Source organism: Trachypithecus francoisi, unplaced genomic scaffold (assembly GCF_009764315.1).
Source record: "Trachypithecus francoisi isolate TF-2019V2 unplaced genomic scaffold, Tfra_2.0 Contig01461, whole genome shotgun sequence".
In the NCBI taxonomy this organism is placed as follows: domain Eukaryota; kingdom Metazoa; phylum Chordata; class Mammalia; order Primates; family Cercopithecidae; genus Trachypithecus; species Trachypithecus francoisi.
In genome coordinates this window covers 7740092-7767422 of record NW_022681433.1, presented here as the reverse complement: position 1 = coordinate 7767422, position 27331 = coordinate 7740092, and the positions used below count along the sequence as shown (strand labels likewise).

The 27331-nt window shown below is 37.2% G+C and overlaps 1 protein-coding gene across 8 annotated transcripts in view; it reads left to right on the top strand.

The window, feature by feature from the left end:
• The window catches only part of NBEA (neurobeachin), a 786519-nt gene that overhangs the window by 700130 nt on the left and 59058 nt on the right, over nt 1-27331 (top strand). For all 8 annotated transcript variants that reach the window (XM_033235426.1, XM_033235381.1, XM_033235435.1 and 5 more), the window contains one exon: nt 25538-25705. In XM_033235426.1, the coding sequence (XP_033091317.1) occupies nt 25538-25705 (168 nt within the window). The remainder of the gene's footprint in view (nt 1-25537; nt 25706-27331) is intronic.

Here is a 27331-nt window from a genome sequence, read left to right as displayed (position 1 = left end):
AGGGATCAAGAAATCCTCCTACCTGGGCCTCCCAAAAGAAAACATCATTATTTTAAGCTGTAGTACAGATATCTGAGTGTCCAAATGAGAAATGTATAAATAGAATGTTCACGTATGGGAATTTGATGAGTTTTAGTACATTTTACACATATTTAAGGAGATTTTAATCCCAACATGGTTATAGTACATGACAATAAACCACTTTACAGAACAGCCTCTCTAGTGTACTGTTGAATTACATCAGTAAAACCAATGACGCCAAATATACTTTTAACCCTGTTTCATTCACTCCCAAGTTTTTCCAACTGTCTGACAAATATATTTTATTTTGTTTTTACAGCTTATTTATTTGAATCAGAATTCAAATAAGGTCCACACATTGTGAGGGAATTCACATATTCCTTAATCCTGTTTTTTTAAATAGCTTAATTGAAGTATAATTCATATGCTATGCAAATCATTCACCATTTAAAGTGAAAAAAATAATAATGTATATTAGTACATTCACAAAGTTGTGCAATCATCACCACAATCAATTTAAGAGTATTTTTATCACCTCATAGAGAATCCCATACCTTTTAGCATCTTCTCCGATTTTTCCTGATTTCCCCATTCCCCCCCAGCTAGCCCAAGGCAAACATAAATCTACTTTATATCTCCATAGGTTTGCCTATTCTAGACATTTCATATAAACAGAATCATAAAACATGGGGTTCTCCTCCCCCATCTCGTTTTTTTGTCACTTTTCTTTTGGACCTTACTGTCAGTCACATATTTTCTTGTATTTTAGAGCTATATTTTCTGTCTCTAAGAAATACTTTACTTTTAATGTACTTTATTTTAGAAAGTTGCTGATGTAATATACCTAACGCTTAAAAGCGTCATCTAGATAATCTGCAATCTGGTCTCCTCCCTTCTTTTTTTTTTTAGAAAATTTCATGTTTTGCATAAGTCTTATTGCCAATCTCTCTCACTTCTCAATCTGTTAAATTGGCACTTTGAGATATATGCAGTTATTTCATACTGTTCCCTTGAACAATAGCTTATTTCTTCAATTTATATTTTTAATGTGAATGACTTATATTTTACTAATATATACTTCTGAAAATTTCTGTTTCTTTTTAGAATTGGTATTTCATCACCACATTATTCTTACATACTTGAATGTTATCTATAAATATCAATGTAAGGATACCAGCTCTCCATATGCAACCCTACAAGCTCACTGTATATCAGTATCTCTCAGGCACATCATTCCATTGTAGCTCCAGAGCTCAGAACCCTGCCTGGCACATACTAGTTGTTCAGTAAATATTTCTGAGTAAATGAATGAATTAATGAATTATAGAGGTGCAGTAATCTCATTGCTGTTAGCATATAGTCTATTAAGTACAAACTAGTCAAACTGAATGAATCCTTTACTCAAGCAAGCAAAGTAGCCAATAGTTGTTGGACCAGTGCTTTTGTTTATCATACTATTGAACAGAATTGTCGTATGGGTGCTGATAATGAGTGCCTCTTACCTGTCAGGCATTAAGCAAGGCACTTGATTTTTTTTTTTTTTTTTTTTTTTTTTTTGAGACAGAGTCTTGCTCTGTTGCCCAGGCTGGAGTGCAGTGGCGCGATCTTGGCTTACTGCAAGTTCCACTTCCCGGGTTCACACCATTCTCCTGCCTCAGCCTCGAGTAGCTGGGACTACAGGCACCTGCCACCACGCCCACCTAATTCCTTTTTTTTTTTTTTTTTTTTATATATATTTGGTAGAGACGGGATTTCACGTTGTTAGCCAGGAAGGTCTCGATCTCCTGACCTCGTGATCTGCCCGCCTCAGCCTCCCAAAGTGCTGGGATTACAGATGTGAGCCACCACGCCTGGCTGGCACTTGATTTATTTTAACTTTTGTTTTACAGATAAGAAACATGAAGGCCAGACATGTTTCATAATTTATCCATGGCAGAACCCAGATTCAAGTACAGGATAGTTTTAACTCCCAAGCCATACTCTTTCCAATATGCCAGCTACATCTGATATTGTCTCTGTGAAATTCTTTGAGATTATTGGATCTCTACTTTTAGGTTAATAATTGTCGATCGAGAACTTATTTATTTCCTTTAACATTATGAACATGGTTAATGCAGGTCATTCACAGATAAAAGATTGCAAGTATACCAAGCTTAAATATGCATTAAAGAAAAATAGAGTAGTTATCTTTATTATCCACTGGACATTTCACATTTATTAATTTGGTAATGTTTACTGATAATGTACCAAGAAATGTATATGACATTTTTTAGACTTCTAAACATGCAGTGATGCAGACTGGATGAGCAGGAGGCCACTGTTGTTTCCCAGTCCCAGAACTAGGCCACATTTCCTCCTAGGAGAGTATTATTTTCAGTGGTACCCATTCCATTCAGTGTAGAGATAACTTTAGGAAACGGATTTGCCTTCTTAAGAAAAGACTAAAAGTTTGAGAAGAAAGTTTTAGGATGTGGGAAGATTTACTATGATACAGGGAAAGGACATATGTTTTTAAAAATTGGGGAAATGGGCTCTCATGTATATGAGCTAAACCATCTTGTCTTAAGTTTCTAGTAGAGGCCTAAATTAACGAAATTGTGTTGTGAAAAGAATAGGGCATTTGGCATTAGCATTTTTGAAAGCAGTTATCTAAGATCAGTTTCTTATTGTAGTTATTTAAGCAGAGACTTTCTTGTATTGAAAAGAAGCCATTAGAGAAATAGCTCGTTGGAGAGATAGTGTGAATGTCACCTTTCAGTTTTTGTAACAACTCCTTTATCTTGCATTACCAATAGCAAATTTCAGTGAGAACAAGCATAACTAAGTATTTTAACTAGTACTCAATTATAATACATGTAAATACTTCTCCAAATAGAGAAAGCCTGGGCAGAATGCTGTTTGGAAATAGGAACACAGCTAGTCAGCGTTCTACCAAGACCACAGAAGCTGCCTGCTCTGTAAATGAACCAAAGTCATAACAAAGAGAGGTGGAAGTAAAGGTCCTCAGTGATCGCTCTTCTTAGGAGTAGGTCTGCACTGATGCTTCCAAATGCAGACGTAGGAAACAGTGGACTAAGTGATTGGTCAAATGCCTCCAGATTCGTCCGCTGAAAAATAATTTGTTCGCTATAGAAATTGGTCCCCACAGTTTTTCCTCCTTTTATGGTCCAGTCTGCTCATAGCTCACGCTGTCTTCTTAGCTGTTCTGCTGTGTTCCTTGCTTTACCTGATTAATAAACATGGCAAAACGGGCTTTAAAGATAAATTGGTGAAACCTTGTCCCTACAAAAAATACAAAAATTAGCCAGGTGTGGTGGCACGGTGTCTGTGATTCCAGCTACTCAGGAGGCTGAGGTGGGAGGATCGTTTGAGCCTAGGAGGTCGAAGCTGCAATGAGCCAAGATCGCGCCACTGCATTCCAGCCGAGATTGTGCCACTGCACTCCACCAGAGCAATACCCTCTCTCAAAAAAATAAAACAAAATAAAGATAAATTGGCACTCAACAAATGGTGCTGGAAAAATTGGTGCTAGAAGAGTTGGATATCTATATCCAAAAAAAGGAAGGGGAAGGTTTCAGTCCTTACATCACACCATATAAAAAAATTAACTCAAAATAGATCATGGACCTAAGTTTGAAACCCAAAACTATAAAACATCTAAAAGAAACATATAGGAGGAAATCTTTGTGACCTTATGTTAGCAAAGATGTTTTAGATACGACAACAAAAGCACAACCCATAAAAGAAAACACTGATACACTGGACTTTATTAAAACTTAGCTTCTTTGATCACTACTGTAAGAAAATTAAAAGACAAGCCACAGGATGAGAAAAAAAATTCAAAACACATCTAATAAAGGACCAGGATCTAAAATATATAAAGAGCACTCAAAAATAAATAACAAAATTAAGAGAATTAATTTTTTTAAAGGAGGAGCAAAAGAATCTTCAGCAAAGAAGATATATAGATGGCAAATAAACACATGAAAAGATGCCTCATATCAAAAATTAATCCATAAATTAAAATTAATCGAATTGAAACCACAGTAAACTACCATTACACATTAGAATGACTTTAAAAATTAAAAGGGGGTAAAAAAAACCTCTGACGTCCCAAGCCCTGGTAGAGATGCACAATAGCTGAAATTCACTTATCCTGCTGGTAGAAAAGTTTGGTAGTTTCCTATAAACACACGCCAACCATATAATCCAGCAACCCTACTCCTTGGTTTTAGCCCCCCAAAAATGAAAACTTATATTCATATGAGTACATTAATGTTTATAATGGCTTTATTTGCTTTCGTCAAAAACTGGAAACTACCCAAATATTTCTCACCTGGTAAATGGATAAACAAACTAAAATAAACTATGGTAACTCCATATTATGAAGTACTAGTTAGCCATAAAAAAGAACTAAGCACTGATAAATGTAACAAAATCACTTTCTTGCTGTCACTTAGATGATGCCAAAACATTTTTAATGGCTTTATTAAAATATAAGTTATATATCATAAAATTCACTTGTTTTCAGTGTACAATTTAATGATTTTTAGTAAATTTTAACAGTTATATGACCATCACCACAGTCTAATCTTAGAATATTTTCACCACCCCAGAAAGATCCCCTGCCCACCTCCAGCCCAAGGCAACTGCTGATCAACTTTTTATCTCCAAAGGTTTGCCTTTTCTGTGTATTTCATATAAAAGGAATTATACAATGTGGTCTTTGGGTTTGACTTCTTTGAGTGGTTTTTGAGATTCACCCATGTTGTAGCATGTATTGGTATTATTGATATTTTGCTCCACTTTTTACATAATAGTACCACATTGTGTGGAATATCACATTTTGTTAACCTATTCGTCAGTCGATGAACATTTGATTTGTTTCTACTTTTTGGCAATTTTGAGTAATGCTGCTATGAACAGTCATATATAAGTTTCTATGTGAACATACATTTTTATTTATTTGGGGTATAGACCTAGGAGTAGAATTGCTAGGTCATGTGGTAAATGTATGTTTAACTTTTTAAGAAACTGCCCAGCTGTTTCTCAAAATGACCTTGCATTGCCCAGCAATGTATGAAAGTTCCAGTTCCTCAATATCCTCACTCCCACTTGTTATTACCTGTTTTGTTTTGTTTTGTTTTGCTTTTTAATTACATCCATTCTAGTGAATGTGAGGTAATATCTCTTTACCATTTTTTTTTTTTTTTTTTTTTTTTTTTTTGAGATGGAGTCTCTCTCTGTCACCCAGGCTGGAGTGCAGTGGCGCGATCTCAGCTCACTGCAAATTCCGCCTCCCGGGTTCACGCCATTCTTCTGCGTCAGCCTCCTGAGTAGCTGGGACTACAGGTGCCCACCACCATGCCTGGCTAATTTTTTATTTTTAGTAGAGACAGGGTTTCACCATGTTAGCTGGGGTGGTCTCTATCTCCTGACCTCGTGATCTGCCCACCTCAGCCTCCCAAAGTGCTGGGATTACAGGCGTGAGCCACCAAGCCTGGCCTACAATTTTAATATATATTCCCTAGTGACTAATGATATTGAGCATCTCTTCATGTGTTTATTGAATGCTAAAACATTTTTCGACTTATTTTAATAAAACATTTAGTGATTCATTATAGACACAGAATTTGTGTCCTTCATAGTCAAAGAAGTTTGTGTGCCCCCAGAATTAATAATTTTATTACTGATGTGCCTAAATGAAATAGAAAAGTCAATCTAGCTTTTAAAGACAAATCCCCTAGGCAGTACGATACCCCAAATGTTTTGAATGTAGGAAAAACTAATAAGTATTATTGATGAGAAACCATCAAATAATTAATGTTGGTATAAGCTAAACAAGCAAGACCTACCTGTATCTGCAGAAAATGCTACATTCACCTAGTGTGTTGGGTGGTAGTGCAATCCAACTAAATAAACTTTTCTGATAAATGAAGTTTCTAGGTTTTCGTAAGTGAGAACTTTTTTGAAGCATTATGGTTATCTTTTAAGTTTTGTTTTATTTTTAATTGACAATAATTGTTTATATTTTTGGGATATACTGTGATGTTTTGATATATGTATACAAATCAGAATAGTTAGCATATCCATCACCTCAAATATTTATCATTTCTTTGTGGTGAGAACATTTAAAATCCTCTCTTTTAGCTATATCGATCGATCGATAGATAGATAGATAGATAGATAGATAGACAGATTATTGCACTTTGCTGTGCAATGGAACACCAGAGTTTATTCCTCCTAACTGTAACTGTACCCAGTGACCAACATTTCCCCTTTCCCTATCCATATCTCTCATCAGCCTCTGGTAACTACCATTCTACTCTCTACTTCTATGAGTTTGACTTTTTTAGATTCCAAATGTAAGTGAGATCATACATTATTTGTGTCTCTGTGCCTGGCCTGTTTTATTTAACATAATATCCTCCAGGTTCATCCATGTTACCACAAATGACAGAATTTCCTGTTGTTTTTTAAAGCTGAGTATTATGTCATTGTTTATATATACCATATTTTTAAAATCCATTCATTCGTTGGTGGACACTTAGGCTGTTTCCATATCGTGGCTATTATGAATAATGCTGCAGGGAACATGGGAATGCAAATATCTCTTTAGCATATTGATTTCAGTTCCTTTGGGTAAATACCTAGTGGGATGGCTGGATTATATGGTAATTCTATTTTTAGCTGTTTTTGTTTGTTTGCTTGCTTGTTTGTTTTGAGACAGGGTCTCACTCTTGCCCAGACTGAAGTGCAGTGGTGCAGTCAGTGACCACTGCAGCCTTGAACTCCTGGGCTCAAGTGATCCTCCCACCTCAGCCTCCCAAGTAGCTGGGACCACAGGTGCATGCCACCACACCCAGCTGTTTTTTAAATTTGTTATAGAGATGGAAGAGTCTCGAACTCTTGAGCTCAAGTAATCCTCCCACCTCAGCCTCCCAAAGTGCTGGGATTACAGGCCTGAGCCACCACGCTCGGCCCCATTGAGGTAAATTTACATGCCAAATACCACCAACTTATCGAGGTGTCAGTTTCTTATTCACAGTCTCCAGGATAGGTAAGTGGTGGTGGCAAGAGGAGCTGTGGAGAAGGAGAAGAGAAGGAAATCAGAAGCCAGTCCTATAGGGTGAGCAGAAGACAGGAAGAGATGAGAATTGATCCAAGATTAGTATCATGGTCCAGCCCCAGCAGCTTTTAGGACCTGACTGTCTGTGGTCCCTGTTTTTATATCTTTTACTCTCCACCCTCACCCATTAGGCTTCCTTTCACTGCCAGGAAGCCCTCGACTTACAGCTGAGGAAATACCAGCTCCCTCTGCCCATCTGGTATGAGAGGAATGGTGTCCTCCTTCAGTTCTACAAATGGAAGAAATGATATTTATTTACATTCTAAGCTTTGTAGTCATGGGATTTTAGAGCTGGAATACACCTTTATTTGAATGAGGAGACTGAGGCGTAGGAAGGCAAAGTGGTTCATGGAAAGTCTGAACCCATGTGCTTTTCTAACTAACCATGCTTGGTGTTACAAGTTGGAACTCTCAATGTGGTGTCCCCTAGTTCCATCTTAAAGTCTGCAAAATTCCACCTGTAGTTTGAATTAAATATAATTTATAGATTGACTTGCGAACAAAACCATAGTAGAATAATACCGTTTCTACTGCAATATATATTTCAATCACCAAATTGTAAAGAAACTTTGGAATATCCTGTTTGTTATTTGCAAACTGTATGTATCTGTGCTTGGATGGCCTCCAAACACCTAATTGTGACCCAGATTTAAAATTCAGTTTTCATCAGTGACACTCTGGTCTATCTCAGTATACGTGTGATCAATACACAGGTTTTCTTTTAAAAAGTCTCTTTAAAAAACCTGATTCTCACCAGATGGTTTCATGTCATTTGGGTTTTAGAGAATTAACAGATCATGCATTGAAAGGAATAGCCTGAAAAAATGATATTATACTATAAAGACAGTTTAAACTCTGAAGTAGGTTTTCCCTCTTTCTGTAAGAGCGAATAAAACATATGAATACAAATTTTGAGTAACAATTTTTAAAATTTATAATTGCTCAGAGTATTATATTGCACATAAATTAAATATAGCAAATAATTTACGCCTGACACTAACATGGCCAGTTTAAGAATTGACTTCTGTTTATATATACTTCTTACCTGTTATAACTTGTCTTTTTAACATCTGAAGTGCTGATAAGCAGACTTTAATCAAAGTGTGCTTCTTTAAAATAAGCCTCACTGTGTAGCATCCCTGTAAATTACATATTAATCCAGCCAGCTGTGTGCAACGCACTAGGAACTGTAAGAATTGCTCAGTGAAGCCACTGTTCCTCAAATATTTACTCTCGCATATTCAAAAGAATTAAGTTTTACAACTGACTAATATATGAAAGATACATATTGTGCATCTCTGGAAATATAAAACATTCTCAGAAATGAATAGTCCATTTTAATAATAAGTAGTAAGTTCCAACTTGTGTTCATGAAGGAATGAAAGAAGCAAGGCACTGCAGTTTCCCTGTATTCTAAACCAAATTCCTGTTATTTCATCATAGGAATTAATGAATCTGGTAAGACTTGTGAACTGAACCTTTATGCCATGGAGCGAAAGGCTTTATGCAAAATTCTGCATATTCAGGATAATTAAACTGCCCCAGTCTTTGTTCTCTGCATCACCTGGAAGCAGTGCCGGGTGAAATGAATCGCATGTAGGAATGCCTTACTTGAAAAGTGCTTATTGTTTCTGTGTTGTGCTTCTGGGTTTTCCTTGAAGGAAGCCTACAGAATAGAAAGGGAAAGCTACCTTATGTATCAACAAAAAGCTGTATCCACAACACCTATAGCAGCCATTCTTAGTTGCTTCAGACTTAGAGCTAAAGGACAAGCCCACGCTGCTGCCTCTGAGAACTGTCTTAAGCATCAATGCTATGCAAAGACATCTCGTGAAATGTGGCTGCATGACTCTGCCCCCGCTCCTCTCTCAGTGTCTCCTGTGCTGCTTCAACTTGAAGTTTTCCTTCATAGCACCTTTTTCATAGTTTCTGTGGCTCCAACTCCTGGTCGGTTTTCTTATCCTGCTGCTAGGAAATGATCATACTGATCTCTTGCAGAAATAATGTGAGATATCTGTGGTAAAACTAAAAAGTTTAACCAGTTATCTATATATGTTCATACTTGCTGAAGGAATGTTTAATTTGATGAGTATTTATGTAATATACAAAGTCTAGGTACTAATATAAAATATCAGGTATTTAAATTTTCCATAAATTCCTTTAATATAGGCTTTATTTTTTATGTTGTTTTGTAACTTTAAAAGTTTCTAACTTTATATTGGCTGGGTAATTCATACAGGATTTAGTTCTTATGAAATAGGTTTAGAGAAAATGTGCTCTAGTATATTTATAATTTTGACTAGGATTATCTTCAGTTATTTGAAAGAGTTCTTTGTGATGAACCTAAAGTATAAAATGAAAATGTCATATATTCCGAAGAAATGACATTCACAGTGGTAAAAAAAACTTCCATTTCTTTGTATGGATTAGTATTCTGTATCTATGAGTATTCCCTCCTTCTTCTTTCAAACTGTCATTAAGAAATTCAAGGCAAAGATGACAAAATATTATAAAAAGTGATGTCATTGATGATTAAATGCCCAGCTTTATTATTGCATGCCAGCAATTGAACAGCCGGTATTTGATGCATTTGTCACAGACTTTACATGTCTACAACCTAATTTCATTTTTTTATTTTTTAAAAATGAAGCAGTACTTCGTTGTTTAAGTTTTGGACAATAACATATATACAATTGGTTAGAATTGTTTGTTTTGTAAATACAGTGCCAAGAATTATGTTTCACTGAAGAGCTGTGAAATACAAAATTTACTCTCACTGGAAAATCTGGAAAAGTCATACAGATACTTTTAGTAGACATTTCAATGAATTCTAAGGTCATTAAGTTTATACATCAAGAATTGGTCTAATTTATCCACATGAAGCTAGGTTTATTACGACTGACTTACTCATGAAACATTAATAAAGCATTGTGTTTAGTTCTAACCTGATTATAATCTGACCTTCTGACAAAGGACAGAAATGGAAAGTATCTCTGATAACATTACCCTAATGCTGGGTCCATCCATCATAATCTACCCCTTTAAAAATTTGTTTTAGAAAAAGGCCCTTTCACGGATGTGCACTGATAATCTCCTGTAGCCCTCAGCCCAGCAGATTCCTGGTGCTGCTGGGCCAAGTGCAGGCTGTCTGCAGTCAGCAGAGCATGCACAGCAACTGAGGCAGGGCAAGCCAAGCTCCAGTGTGGCTCTGCTCATATTGTATTACAGCCTTTACAGAATGTCTGTATTTCAAAGAAGATGTTTCTTTTTAAGCCGAGTTTTTTTTTAAGTAGATTATACCCCAAATGCAAATGTAAAAATTTGCATTTGGGGTATAATCTACTTTTAAAAACCCCGGCTTAAAAAGAATTTAGAGCAAATAACATAAGAATTTTTGGAAGTCTTATGTAGGAATTCAAAATATCAAGATAGACATCTTGTGTTTGAGTGCCATCTCTGGAACACCTGTTAGCCATGTGTTGTGCTGAACCCCTATTAACTTCAACAGGGATGGCAGCAGGTTATAGAGGCCAAAGAAGAGACCCAGAACTGCGAGCATGACATAGTTTTACTGGTGACTTACCTACTGGGGAAGGTCCAGTGGTAGCAGGCTGGACAGGAGACCCATATGACTCAGTGGCAGCAGACTGGACAGCAGAACTGCCATCACTTGCAAAAAGCCTGCTGTTTGTATCACATGTTTACTTAACACTCCCCCGCCCAACCACAACAACCCCTATCTGGCAACCTTCATTTAACTCAAAGGGTTTTGATTCCCATGATGGCCTGTGTTCCTTGAGATGGGCCAGAGGGGGCTCAGATATTCCTCACAGATAAGGAATGGATCTCCAGGTTGGCCACCCCAATTCCCTAGCTTGAGACTCTCAACTGCATTCGGGTGTGCCTGCCATACAGCGCCATCCTCAAGCCCTCACTGTCCGGTGCAGCTGACAACGCGCGACACCTGGAAATACGACGTCCTGTCTCTTGGAATCGTACTGTCCTCCTTATTTCTTAAATTGAGGGCTTGTTCGTTCCCTAAGTCTTTACTGAGAGCTAGTTCTGAGCAAGGCATTATGGAAAACACAAAGAATGGCCATGGATCCTACTCTAAGTGAAGCTAGAGTAGAGAAATTCCTTCGTTCATTCCATAGTTATAAAGGGGCTATCATTCATGTCATCCTGCTCTGGGCTCTGGGAACACAAAGGTAAGCAACTCAGTGAGTGGCTTCCGAAGGTTCCCTCTAGATAGGGACACAGACAAATAAACAAACAGTCCCAGTAAACACTGATAGTGTTTATTGAACAGTGTTCCGGGTGATGTTTTATGTGTTTGCAAGGATCTCTACCCTCCTGGAGCTTACTTTTGATCAAAGGGAGACAGGCAATAGACAATTTTTTAAAAGTGAAACATCTAGTATGTTAGAAGGTGATCGGTGGTAGAAAATAACACTGCAAGAAAAGGGGACCATGAGTACCTGCAGGGGAGAGTGGCCAGGACAGCCTCCCTGTGAAGGGAGATTAGAGGAAGGCCTGGAAGAGCAGAGGGAGGAGCCAAGTGACTCTCTTGGGGAAAGAGCATTGTGGGCAAAGGGAACATTAGAACAAAGGCCCAGTGGCAGGGATGTGCTTGGCAAGGAGGCCTGTGGGCCAGGAAAGGCTGGGCAAGTAGGCACACAGTAGGAAAAGAGGACCGAGTAATAGTAGGGGAGCATCACACAGGGTCTCGAAGGCCATCGTAAGTACTTTGCCTTTTTACCATGAGTAAGATGTAAAGTCCTTGCAATGTTTTGAGCAGAAGAGTGACTGATCTTCCTTATGTTTTGAAAGGATCACTTTGGCTGCAGTGTTGGGAATGAATGATTCTACAAGGGTAGAATCAGGAAGATCTGCTAGAAGATATTGTGAGAGATGATGGTGGCTTGGACCAGGGGTAGCAGTAAAAAAGTAGTAAGAAATTATTGATTCTGGGTGTATTTTAAAATTTGAGCCTGTTATCTCCCTGCGAGTTACTACCAGTGGCCGTTTTCCCTCAGGTTTCTCTGGTCTTACAGAGGCAGGTGAAGGGTTGGGAATGAGCGTGCAGAGTAGCGACGGCTACAGCAGCAGAGATAGATAAATCCATCTGGGAAGAACATTTTAGAGAGTTCTGCTAAAACGAAAGCATGGGTGTTTAGTTCCTCTTGTCAACTTGGCCCTTTAGCAGAAATTCTAAGCAGCGGAAATAGCCAGAGAACATGTGTATCCTCCACTAGACTGTAATCTTTTTCAGGTCGTCGAATGCTTATTCATCTATGTGTCCTCCAAGGCTAATGTCTGACATACGGTAGGTGGTCAGTCATTTGGGACAGGAGGGAGATTAGACTATATTCACCTTCTTTATTTGCATTTCAGTGGAATCTACTTGCAGAAATCAGAGGTTTTGTCTTGTTTATCACAGTATCCCAGGGCCTAGAACACTGCCTGGCACATAACAGGTGCTCCATGTTGAACGAATGAATGTTCCCTCTGTCTGAAATGCTCTTATCCCAGATGTCTTTACAGTTCATTTCTTCATCAGGGTCCTTAATTGTCACAAATTCAGGGACGCCTTCCCTGACATCCTCCCCTAAATCAGCAATCCTCTCCCCACTACACGTACTCCCTGCTCCCCATCCTGCTTTTCTGTTTCCTTTGCACTTGTCACCTGCTGACACACCCTGTATCTTACTAATTATCTTAGTTTTTGTTGGTCTCCTCCCACTACAATGTAAACTCTCTTGCAGGGACTTTGGGTTTTTTTGTTCACTGCTATAATCTTACAATCTAGAAGAGGGTCTGTCACAAAGCGGATGGCCAATCAATAGTTGCTGAGTGAATGAATGAGCTTCTTCCCCAGCCCCACCCTCATTCCTGACATTTCTTTTATTCCTTCCTTTTGTGACCATCACATCTTTTCCACTGCTTTAATTAATAAACCTATAAATATTTATTAAATAATTATTATCCAATGATAGGTTAAGAGTTATGGGAAATGCAAGATAAGAATTAGGTAAACTCCCTATATTCAAAAGGCTTATATTCTAATTGAGGATATAGTATTAACTTTGGGAACAATGAAGTGCTAATTGACAATCATCCCATTCATTTGTACAGTACCTTGCAGTTTGTTGTAAAATGATTTCACAAGTAAGTTTGCATGTGTTATCTTACTCTATTAAGTAACAGGAGGATACTGTTGAAAAGTGTTGGATAGAAATTCATAGAAAAAAACAAGTGAGAGCTGAGAACACAGGAAGCAAACACTGAACTTGAGTAAGAAGGATGGGTAGGTCTTCAAAAAGCAGGAAGACAATGCTTTCAGGCTAGAGAGAAAGAAAGCAAAAGCTCTGAGGTCACACCAGCTGCTGTGTGCCTAAGGGCTGTGAAGTGTTTGTGCTAGGGAAACTAAGGATTTATATCGGGGAGTCCTGAGAAACAGTGGGGAAAGGTGGGATGGAGGTTTGAAAGGCCTGAGTCACATAGGTTATGCTGGCAGGAGCAGTGGCAGCTTTGAAATAGAGAATGGCAACGTGGACAGGATGGCTTGACAAGTCTGTCCCACAAGCAGGGCGCCAGACAGATTGGATTACAGAAGAAGCTTGAAGTACGTTGTAGTAACCCATGTGGAGAGCTGTGAGGGCTAGAAATAATCTTCTGTCTTATACATCCAGAAACAGTCAAGTACTAGAATAATTTAAGCCCCTCAAAATAAACATCAAAGACAACTATATTGTCTCTGCTTAAAACAGTTGAATTATTGAAGTTGTAATAGCTACAACTTCAGTTAAATTATGAAAAGAAGATGGCATAGACACTACAGAAGTGACAGTATGGCTTTCTGATTATCTACTTGAATATATGCAACTCTATTTAGAGAATTTTTTAATCCCAAAGCAGATTTTTGAGGTAATGAAAAAAAGGGATGGGAAATAAATATTTTTGCTCTGGTCTAGAAGAAGACATGGGTATTTAATATTCTTAAATGTTAAAATTGAGGAGAAATATTTTCTCCTCACAGTTAAATTCAGTAGTCTACTTTCTTTTTTTCATAAATTTCAGAGAACCTTTACGCCAAACCTGCTAGAGAAAGAATTCAGTACCATCTAATACTCATGGGACAAAATAGAAATTAGAATGAGGGAAATATTATCCATCTAAGAGATATCCTCTCTAGTTTAAATATCACTCTTTATTTCCTTCCTTGCAGATCCCCAGGACAGAGCTATGGGTTGGGAATTGGTTTATCTAGGCTTAACACAATTGCTTCTGCCTCTAGATATGCAAGTAGAGGGTAAAGAAAGTGATTAAGAGCATTATGAGACTAATAGCTTAGTGATCAAGTATTTCTTTACATTTTTCCAATGTAAGTATTGTACTAAAAATCCAGTTTCAAAATGCCAAATGGGTTTGTATATAAAAACGGCTCTGAAAAGAACAAAATAAACAGATACCAATGACCGGTCAATGCTGTTTATCGTAAAGAGTCTTAATGTCAGGCTTCAGTTTTAGAAAAGTTGTTATATTTTAATTATTGATAGCTAATGTTCCATTCTTAGATATACATTTGATTTTGAACTAGATTTAGCTTTTACCTGTGTAAACTGTATCTTCTTTTCTTTCTGCACAGTAAGTGGCAAGATAAAAAATTGACAAGAGTTTATTTAACCTCCTACCTCATTGTTTCTTTGTCATTTAATTTTATAACAAAAAAGACAAAATTATTTAACTACAATCAATTATTTATTGATTCACTATGTTGCCTCTGTAATATATAGAATAGGGTAAATAACTATAGACATAAATATTTTTAAAATTAATTAAAGGCTATTACGGCTGGTTCCAAGATGACTGAATAGGAACAACTCCAGTCTAGAGCTCTTCTGCGTGAGCAATGTGGAAGACAGGTGATTTCTGCATTTCCAACAGAGGTACCAGGTTCATCTCACTAGGGCTTGTCAGACAGTGGGTGCAGGACAGTGGATGCAGCCCACCGAGCATGAGCCGAAGCAGGGCGAGGAAGCACAAGGGGTCAGGGAGTTCCCTTTCCTAGCCAAGGGAAACTGTGACAGACGGCACCTGGAAAATCAGGTCACTTCCACCCTAATACTGCACTTTTCCAACAGTCTTAGCAAATGGCACACCAACAGTCTTTGCAAACGGTACACCAGGAGATTATATCCTGAGCCTGGCTCAGAGGGTCCCACGCCCACAGAGCCTCACTCTGAGATCAAACTGCAAGGTGGCAGTGAGGCTGGGGGAGGGGCTCCTGCCATTGTTAAGGCTTGAGTAGGTAAACAAACCAGCCTGGAAACTCGAACTGGGTGGAGCCCACCGCCCCTCTAGAAGGCCTGCCTGTCTCTGTAGACTTCGCCTCTGGGGGCAGGGCATAGCCGAGCAAAAGGCAGCAGAAACCTCTGCAGACTTAAATGTCCCTGTCTGACAACTTTGAAGAGAGTAGTGGTTCTCCCAGCATGGAGTTTGAGATCTGAGAATGGACAGACTGCCTCCTTAAGTGAGTCCCTGACCCCTGAGTAGCCTAACTGGGAGGCACCCCCCAGTAGGGGCAGACTGACACCTCACGTGGCCAGGTACCCCTCTGAGACGAAGCTTCCAGAGGAACAATCAGGCAGCAACATTTGCTGTTCAGCAATATTCACTGTTCTGCAGCCTCCACTGCTGATACCCAGGCAAACAGGGTCCAGAGTGGACGTCTAGCAAACGCCAGTAGACCAGCAGCTGAGGGTCCAGACTGTTAGAAGGAAAACTAACAAACAGAAAGGACATCCACACCAAAACCCCATCTGTACATCACCATCATCAAAGACTTTGGTCTTTGGTAGACTTATGATAGATAAAACCACAAAGATGGGGGAGAATTAGAGCAGAAAAGCTGAAAATTCTAAAAATCAGAGCACCTCTCCCCCTCCTCGCCAACGTCGGAACAAAGCTGGATGGAGAATGACTTTGACGAGTTGAGAGAACAAGGCTTCAGACGATCAAACTTCTCCAAGCTAAAAGAGCAAGTTCAAACCCATTGCACAGAAGCTAAAAACCTTGAAAAAAGATTAGACAAATGGCTAAATAGAATAAACAATGTAGAGAAGTCCTTAAATGACCTGTTGGAGCTGAAAGCCATGGCACGAGAACTACGTGACACATGCACAAGCTTCAGTAGCCGATTCGATCAACTGGAAGAAAGGGTATCAGTGATTGAAGATCAAATGAATGAAATGAAGAGAGAAGAGAAGTTTAGAGAAAAAGGAGTAAAAATGAACAAACAAAGCCTCCAAGAAATATGGGACTATGTGAAAAGACCAAATCTACATCTGATTGGTGTACTGGAAAGTGACGGGGAGAAATGGAACCAAGTTGGAAAACACTCTGCAGGATATTACCCAGGAGAACTTCCCCAAGCTCGTAAGGCAGGCCAGCATTCAAATTCAAGAAATACAGAGAACACCAGAAAGATACTCCTCGAGAAGAGCAACTCCAAGACACATAATTGTCAGATTCACCAAAGTTGAAATGAAGGGAAAAACGTTACCGGCAGCCAGAGAGAAATGTCGGGTTACCCACAAAGGGAAGCCCATCAGACTAAGAGCAGATCTCTTGGCAGAAACTCTACAAGCTACAAGAGAGTGGGAGCCAATATTCAACATTCTTAAAGAAAAGAATTTTCAACCCAGAATTTCGTACCCAGCCAAACTAAGCTTCATAAGTGAAGGAGAAATAAAATCCTTTACAGACCAGCAAATGCTGAGAGATTTTGTCACCAGCAAGCCTGCCCTACAAGAGCTCCTGATGGAAGCACTAAACATGGAAAGGAACAACCAGTACCAGCCACTGCAAAAACATGCCAAATTGTAAAGACCATCAATGCTAGGAAGAAACTGCATCAACTAACAAGCAAAATAACCAGCTAATATCATAATGACAGGATCAAACTCACACATAACAATATTAACCTTAAATGTAAATGGGCTAAATGCTGCAATTAAAAGACACAGACTGGCAAATTGGATGAAGAGTCAAGACCTATCCATATGCTATATTCAGAAGACCCATCTCATGTGCAGAGACACACATAGGCTCAATAAAAAGGGATGGAGGAAAATCTACCAAGCAAATGGAAAACAAACAAAGGCAGGGGTTGCAATCCTAGTCTCTGATAAAACAGACTTTAAACCAACAAAGATCAAAAGTGACAAGGCCATTACATAATGGTAAACGGATCAATTCAACAAGAAGAGCTAACTATCCTAAATATATATGCACCCATTACAGGAGCACCCACATTCATAAAGCAAGTCCTTAGAGACCTATAAAGAGACTTAGACTCCCACACAATAATAATGGGAGACTTTTAACACCCCACTGTCAACATTAGACAGATCAACGAGACAGAAAGTTAAAAAGGATATCCAGGAAATGAACTCAGCTTTGCACCAAGAACCTAATAGACATCTACAGAACTCTCCACCCCAGCTCAAGAGAATATACATTCTTCTCAGCACCACATCGCACTTATTCCAAAATTGACCACATAGTTGAAAGTAAAGCACTCCCCAGCAAATGTAAAAGAACAGAAATTATAACAAACTGTCTCTTAGACCACAGTGCAATCTAACTAGAACTCAGGATTAAGAAACTCCCTCAAAACCACTCAACTACATGGAAACTGAACAACCTGCTCCTGAATGGCTACTGGGTACATAACGAAATGAAGGCAGAAATAAAAATGTAATTTGAAACCAATGAGAACAAAGACACAACATAGCAGAATCTCTGGGATACATTTAAAGCAGTGTGTAGAGGAAAATTTATAGCACTAAACACTCACAAGAGAAAGCAGGAAAGATCTAAAATTGACACCCTAACATCACAACTAAAAGAACTAGAGAAGCATGAGTAAACACATTCAAAAGCTAGCAGAAGGCAAGAAATAACTAAGATCAGAGCAGAACTGAAGGAGATAGAGACACAAAAACCCTTCAAAAAATCAATGAATCCAGGAGCTACTTTTTTGAAAAGATCAACAAAATTGATAGACTGCTAGCAAGACTAATAAAGAAGAAAAGAGAAAGAATCAAATAGATGCAATAAAAAATGATAAAGGGGATATCACCACCAATCCCACAGAAATAAAAAGTACCATCAGAGAATACTATAAACACCTCTATGCAAATAAATTAGAAAATCTAGAAGAAATGGATAAATTCCTGGACACATACATCCTCCCAAGACTAAACCAGGAAGAAGTTGAATCCCTGAATAGACCAATAACAGGTTCTGAAATTGAGCCAATAATTAATAGCCTACCAACCAAAACAAGTCCAGGACCAGACGGATTCACAGGCACATTCTACCAGAGGTACAAGAAAGAGCTGGTACCATTCCTTCTGAAACTATTCCAATCAACAGAAAAAGATGGAATCCTCCCTAACTCATTTTATGAGGCCAGCATCATCCTGATACCAAAGCCTGGCAGAGACACAACCAAAAAAGAGAATTTTAGACCAATATCTCTGATGAACATCGATGCAAAAATTCTCAATAAAATACTGGCAAACTGAATCCAGCAGCACATCAAAAAGCTTATCCACCATGATCAAGTGGGCTTCATCCCTGGGATGCAAGGCTGGTTCAACATACGCAAATCAATAAATGTATTCCAGCATATAAACGGAACCAAAGACAAAAACCACATGATTATCACAATAGATGCAGAAAAGGCCTTTGACAAAATTCAACAGCCCTTCATGCTAAAAACTCTCAATAAATTAGGTATTGATGGGATGTATCTCAAAATAATGACAGACCCACAGCCAATATCATACTGAATGGGCAAAAACTGGAAGCATTCCCTATGAAAACTGGCACAAGACAGAGATGCCCTCTCTCATCCTCCTATTCAACATAGTGTTGGAAGTTCTGGGCAGGGCAATCAGGCAGGAGAAATAAATAAAGGGTATTCAATTAGGAAAAGAGGAAGTCAAATTGTCCCTGTTTGCAGATGACATGATTGTATAGTTAGAAAACCCCATCATCTCAGCCAAAAGTCTCCTTAAGCTGATAAGCAACTTCAGCAAAGTCTCAGCATACAAAATCAATGTGCAAAAATCACAAGCATTCTTATACACCAGTAACAGAGAAACGGAGAGCCAAATCACTCCCATTCACAATTGCTTCAAAGAGAATAAAATACCTAGGAATCCACCTTACAAGGGATGTGAAGGACCTCTTCAAGGAGAACTACAAACCACTGCTCAGTGAAATCAAAGAGGACACAAACAAATGGAAGAACATTCCATGCTCGTGGATAGGAAGAATCAATATCATGAAAATGGCCATAGTGCCCAAGGTAATTTATAGATTCAATGCCATCCCCATCAAGCTACCGAAGACTTTCTTCACAGAATTGGAAAAAACTACTTTAAAGTTCATGTGGAACCAAAAAAGAGCCTGCATTGTCAAGACAGTCCTAAGTCAAAAGAACAAAACTGGAGGCATCACGCTACCTGACTTCAAACTATACTACAAGTCTACAGTAACCAAAACAGCATGGTACTGGTACCAAATCAGAGAGATAGACCAATGGAACAGAATAGAGCCCTCAGAAATAATACCACACGTCTACAACCATCTGATCTTTGACAAATCTTACAACAACAAGAAATGGGGAAAGGATTCCCTATTTAATAAATGATGTTGGGAAAACTGGCTAGCCATATGTAGAAAGCTGAATCTGGATCCCTTCTTGACATCTTATACTAAAATTAATTCAAGATGGATTAAAGACTTAAATGTTAGACCCAAAACCATAAAAACCCTAGAAGAAAACCTAGGCAATACTATTCAGGCCATGGGCATGGGCAAGGACTTCATGACTAAAACACCAAAAGCAATGACAACAAAAGCCAAAATTGACAAATGGGATCTAATTAAATTAAAGAGCTCCTGCACAGCAAAAGAAACTACTATCAGAGTGAACAGACAACCTACACAATGGGAGAAAATTTTTGCAATCTACTCATCTGACAAATCTACAAAGAACTCAAACAAATTTACAATAAAAAAAAAAACCCATCAAAAAGTGGGCAAAGGATATGAACAGACACTTCTCAAAAGAAGACATTTATGCAGCCAACAGACACATGAAAAAAACGCTCATCATCACTGGACATCAGAGAAATGCAAATCAAAACCACAGTGACATACCATCTCACACCAGTTAGAATGGCCATCATTAAAAAGTCAGGAAACAACATGTGCTGGAGAGGATGCGGAGAAATAGAAACTCTTTTACACTGTTAGTGGGACTGTAAACTAGTTCAACCATTGTGGAAGACAATGTGGCGATTCCTCAAGGATCTAGAACTACAAATACCATTTGACCCAGCCATCCCATTACTGGGTATATATCCAAAGGATTATAAATCATGCTGCTGTATAGACACATGCACACGTATATTTATTGTGGCACTATTCACAATAGCAAAGACTTGGAACCAACCCAAATGTCCATCAATGATAGACTGGATTAAAAAAATGTGACACATATACACCATGGAATACTATGCAACCATGAAAAAGAATGAGTTCATGTCCTTTGTAGGGACGTGGATGAAGCTGGAAACCATCATTCTCAACAAACTCTCACAAGGACAAAAAAACACCACATGTTCTCACTCATAGGTGGGAATTGAACAATGAGAACACTTGGACACAGGAAGGGGAACATCACACACCGGGGCCTGTCATGGAGTTGGGGGAGGGGGGAGGGATAGCATTGGGAGATATACCTAATGTAAATGACGAGTGTAAATGATGAGTTAATGGGTGCAGCACACAACATGGTGCATGTTATACATATGTAACAAACCTGCTTGTTGTGCACATGTACCCTAGAACTTAAAGTATAATAAAAACAAAAAAAAGCAAAAAAAGACTATTATGAACATCTATGAGCTAATAAATTTTAAAACTGAGATGAAATGGATGAATACTGAGAAAAATATTTAAAATGTCAAAATTGAGATTTCCAAGGCTTACGGAAACGTAAATGGTAAAATCTTCCCATCCCAACCCCCCCAAAATTCAAGGCCCAAATTACATTACACGTAAATTCTACCAAATTTTCAACAGATAATGAATTCATTTTCTTATACCAATTGTTTCAGGAAACATGGAAAGCTATCCAGCTAGTTTTATGAGGCTAATGGGATCTCAATTCCAAAAATAGTGAAGGGGAGGAAAAAGAAATAAGGCTTATTTCATGTACAGCTGTAAATATAAAAATTCTAAATGAACTATTATCAATGTTATTAAATGTGTGTATATGCCTGTGTATGTGTATATGTCTGTGTGTGTGTGTGTGTGTGTGTGTGTGTGTGTGTTGCATCAGAACTAAGTAGAGTTTAACCCTTAAGATCAGGAACAAGGGATTTTCCACATCACCACTGCTGTTTTACATAGTTCTTAAGGCTAAGAACAATTCTATAAGAAAAAAGTTATAGGTATAACTACTAAGAGTTGCTACAAACACAATCAACTTCTAGAAGTCAGTATCATTGTTCTACATCATTAATAACCAAGTATTAAATATAGTTTTAAAATGTTACAGTTGCATCAAAATTTATGAAGTATCTGGAAATAAACTTAACCAAGAACACTAAGATAAAACTTTTATGGACAAAATTTTAATTTTTAACTCTAAAGAAGGACATAGAAAATGATCTGTATAAATCAAGATATTTGGGGAGTTTGGATAGTAAAACCTAATATCAGTGTTCACAAATTAATTGATAAATTCACTGGCATTCCAATCAAATTCTTTTGATATATCTATAGACTTAATGTAAAAGTTACGAAGAAGAATAAATGTTCCTGAATAGCCTAGTTAACCCTGAAAAAAAGAATAAATTCTACCACATGTTGAGATACGTAAGAAATAAGATAATTAAGATAAATTGAGATAATAATAGAAATTAAAAATATAGAAAGCTGGACACACACATATATTGACATGATAAATACATAGAAGAGAGAACAAAAGAATATAAAGATAAATTAAGATAATAGAAATGAAAAATATAGAAAGCTGGGGACACACATATCTAGACATGATAGATACATAGAAGAGAGAGCAAAAGAAAAAGGAGGAAGGAGGCTGGACTTCTTCTATGTAGATTATGATATTATCTGTAAATAATGACTGTTTTATATCTTCATCTCAAATATATATTCACACAGTAAAGATAACACCATACATCTCTGAGAAAAGGAATTTTTGTTTAATAGACGGTATTGGAAAAACTGACTCACTGTATAAACAAAAATAATACTGGACCCATATCTAATATCATATATGAATGAAAGTAGATCTAGATTAATTAAAGATCAAAATATAAAAAGTAAAACCATAAATATAAAGCTAATTGATAAAAATATAGTTATCTCTGTAATTCAAGACAAAACCCCAAAGCATAAACATTTTTAAAACATGATTTGATTATCTCAAAATTAAGAAAATGTATGTAACAAAGAACATGGATAAAGTTAATAGATATATGACATTTGGGAGAATGCATTTGCAGTGTTTCAAACCGACAAGGAACTCTTACCTAAAATATGTAAATCAGACTAGGTGCAGTTGCTCACATCTGTAATGCCAGCACTTTGGGAGGCCGAGGCAGGCAGATCAGATGAGCTCAGGAGTTTGAGACCAGCCTGGGCAACATGGCAAAACCCTGTCCCTGCAATACAAAAGTACAAAATACTAAAATACGAAAATTAGCCAGGCATGATGGCGCATGCCTGTAGTCCCAGCTACTCAGGAGGCTGAGGTGGAAGGATCACTTGAGCCCAGGAGGCGGAGGTTGCAGTGAGCTGAGATCGCACCACTGCACTCCACCCTGGGCCATAGAGTGAGATCCTGTCTAAAAATTAATAATAATAAAATTAAATATATAAATCAACAATATAAAGACAAGAACCTCCATTTTTTAAATGGGTAAAGGATATGAACAGGAAATTTACAGAAGAGGAAACCCAAAAGACCAGCAAGCATATTAAAAAGCTATCAAATCTGTTAGTAATTTGAGAAATACAAATTAAAACAATGAGATATTATTTTGTATCCCTTATACTGGCCAAAATTAGAAACCTGGATAATACTAAGAGTTGATGGAGATAAGGTGTATAGAAACTGTCATGCACTGCTAGAGAGTGGGCATTGATGACTCACGTTAAGTATGCACTCCCAGTTCTACTCCGGATTATAAATCCCAAAGAAATTCTCACGAAGATCCAAAAGGGGCATTTATCACAGGCATGTGTCATGGGGATTAGAGGCAGCCTGGTGTTTGTTACCAGGGGAGTTTTGTGCAGCCATGAGAAGCAATGGGCTAGTCACACAGTGACACAGGTAGATTTTTAAAATAATACTAAGTGAGAAAAGTAAGGAACAAAATGAAAATTTTGACCCTATATATTTTTATAGTTCAAAAGTATATCCACAAAAGAATGAGTAATATTTTATAAGGGCACATGCAAACAAAAGGAGAAACATTAAATACATTACAGTTATTGCCTAAGGTAGTGGAAGGAAATGAAAATAGGAGATGGAGATAAAAGAGAAAAAATATATTTTAAAAGCTCAAATTATTGAAAAGTCATCATTCCCACTACCACTCATGATTCCATTAGGTATTTTATTCAATAATGGTTTTACTCTAATAGAGATAATAGTAAATTTCATCAAACCTTTCTTTAGTGGTATCTATAAGATATATTTGTAATGAATGCTGCTTAGCTGATCATGTTGGTAAAATCTTCTTTTAAATTGTGTATCTGATTCCATAACTAATTTGAATTCCTGTGTATAGGTTTGAGCAATAGTTAATAATGAACTTCTACTTACTCATTTTTAAATCCCTTCATTTGTTGCATCAGACACTGAAAATGTTACTAAATACTTTGACCTTTTTCTTAATTGAATAGTTATAGAGAATCGACAAAATCATTTATACAAATTGACCAAACTAATATAGACATAATACAGAATTTTAACCATCTCTTCTTTTGGACTTTGTCTCATTTCCTATGTTCTACTCTGAACTGTTATTTCAAGATGGATGAGATAGACAGTATAGAAATTCTGTTTAGCTTTAGTACGGAAACTGCTCTTTCACAAAATGTCGTTGTTTACATTGCTGAATGAGAAACATCCACACTAATTAGTGTAGATGAAATACAAAAAATGTTGAAAGGAGTAAATCAGGAAAGGGATTGAAGGGAATAAATTACCAGTTAAATGCGATCACAGGAAAAGTTGAAAAGTATTATTTATAATATTTTATATACTTAAAAAATGAAAAGCAGTTTTTGACAATCTAAGAAATCATTTATTCGTTAAGTGAATTCCAAATTGGTTTCAACACCATGGAAATCACAGAGAATGACTTTGTTCACATATTTAGTGACAGCCATAATTTAGAAATTGTCTTATATGGCTATGCATAGCTGAAATTTACGAAGCTAGATGTCCAGCTCTTTTTCATGTTGAAATCAGTGTCCTCTTTAAATCAACGGGAAGTTGATGATAAATGACTGCAGTAAGTGAGAGGCGTAGTGAGCCATGCACCATCGCTGCTTATTTCACAGACCTGAGCAAGACTCCCTACCTACCTGTCAAGATACCTCTAGGAGGCTTCTGATGGCTTCTTAGGAAATAAAAAGGCCTTTTTTTTTTTTTTTTTTTCTGTTTATGGAAACTTAGTATGGCCCTTGATTCTCAGTAATTTATATTTCTTTCCCATTAGTTAGCAAACATCCAAAATTGCCCAATGATTCCCAAACTGTATAATAGCTGAGTTAATTCATAGCAGAAGAAAGACATTCCCTTCTAGTCATCTCAGAGGTAAGCTGGAGGACTTCAGGCAAGAAAATAAATGTATATGAGTTTCTCATAAAACTGCTTCATTTCAAACTAATATTTAAAAATGAGAAATGAAATTGTTGTAACATGGTATTTAAAAAGGTATTTTAAAATATTTTTCTTCTAAACATGAGTGTATTTTTATAAGAAATTTATTTATATTAAATCATATTGTGTAGCTAATGGAGCCAAGAGAAAGTTTAGCATTTTAGAAAGAGAAAATTTTCATTTAGGTCTCTGTAAAATACTGCTGAGGTAGTGTTTTTCCATTTCTAGGAACTGAAGATCTGATACATATAAATCAAGTATAGAAATGTAAAGAGCATATTCTCCTTTTTATATATAATATTTCAAAGTTAAAAAAAAGAAAGGATATGAAGGTCTACTAAGTTTTGATGGTCTCTCATTTCTTCCTTGACTCATTTCAGGCCCTAGAAAGTGAATTTGTTTCTTGCCAACTTCATCAGTGGATCGACCTTATATTTGGCTATAAGCAGCGAGGACCAGAAGCAGTTCGTGCTCTGAATGTTTTTCACTACTTGACTTATGAAGGCTCTGTGAACCTGGATAGTATCACTGATCCTGTGCTCAGGGAGGTAGGTGTTAAGTCCTATATTATTCCAAAAATTTCTGTCATCTCTCAAACACAAATTTGACATTCCATCTCTTTCTGTATAATTTTTTTTTCAACGTAACTTTTTACAAAACATAGATTTCAGGTTCTTGATGTATGTGGAAAAATTGAAAAAAGGCCCAAAACAAGTAATGAGACCAATATGTGGTTCCTTTTGAACTTGCAGACACTTTTAATATACTTCTATATCTATATTTTATTTTTCTTACTTCAAAATTTACATTAAAATATGTAATGCTTTATGTGTGTTAGTAATAAAGGAAACCTAGCTGAATATTTAAATAGGAATATTTCACATTAAAATAATCTGCTATTCTTAAAAATAAAAGCATAAGTGCTGGGATTTCAGTGGCTCTTGCCTGTAATCCCAGCACTTTGGGAGGCCAAGGTGGGCAGATGACTTGAGCCCAGGAGTTCGAGACCAGGCTGGCCAATATGCTGAAACCCCATCTCTACAAAAAATACAAAAATTAGCAGGGTGTGGTGGCGCAGGCCTGTGGTCCCAGCTACTCCGGAGCCTGAGGTGGGAGAATCGCTTGAACACAGGAGGCAGAGGTTGCCATGAGCCAATATTGCACCACTGCACTCCAGCCTGGGTGACAGAGTGAGACCCTGCCTCAAAAACATAATAAATAAATAAAAGCAATATTTCTACCTTTTAGACAGAATACTCAAAAAATACATGAATGAAATAGATGCGGTTATGCTATTTTATTCCTATGTGTTCTCAATCTGAAATGTTTATAGCTAACAGTTGGGAATTAAGTGCTGTAGTATGTGTATAGTATTTTTAGTGAAAATATTCATATAAAATATTGCTTAAATCACTTCTACATTGCACACAATGTTAGATAAGTGGAAAGAGTGAAGATGCAACAGCTGCTACGTAAGTGTTGCTTCAAGGAAGTGATATCCCAGTCTTCCATTCTACCAGATATCTGCCATCTGTCGTATGCAAAGCAAGTAATTTCTGCGTCTCCAGGCAGTGGAATGCTTTTCTTATTTTTTATTTTAGAGGTGGAAAACTTGTAGATTGGAGCAATGAAGCTCTACAGAAAAATTTGCATTCATAACTTTATTTCTTATATACCTCTATAAAATTAAAATGACTCTATTTGCATGGTTCAAACAGAGAAGAAGAAAAGGAAAGGAAGAGCCTCATAATCATTGATCCTTGGACCCTTAGGGCAAAATATTCTGAGAACACGTTGCAAGCATATTATTAGGGGCAATATTGTACCATATTGTGTGCACAAGAAGATAAAATTATTGCCTGAAGCCAAGAGAAAAACATAGAGACAGAATGAATGAATGAATGAGAGAGAAGGCAGGTATTATGAAATAAGGAATTTTCTCTGCAAATCATTACACTCACCCAACTGAGTATCCCCAGTTGTGTGTAAATTGTAATCAGATTATTTGGTAGGAGAAATTCTGAGCTTAATTATTCTCTTAACTATATACCCTTGCTTATCACATGCCTGTTTTATTAAATACTTTATAAACTAAATTATTCTAAGGCTGATACCTTTTAGAATCAGGAAAAAAAATAATTGTAATAGTTCATCTTTATATTCCAAGATCAACT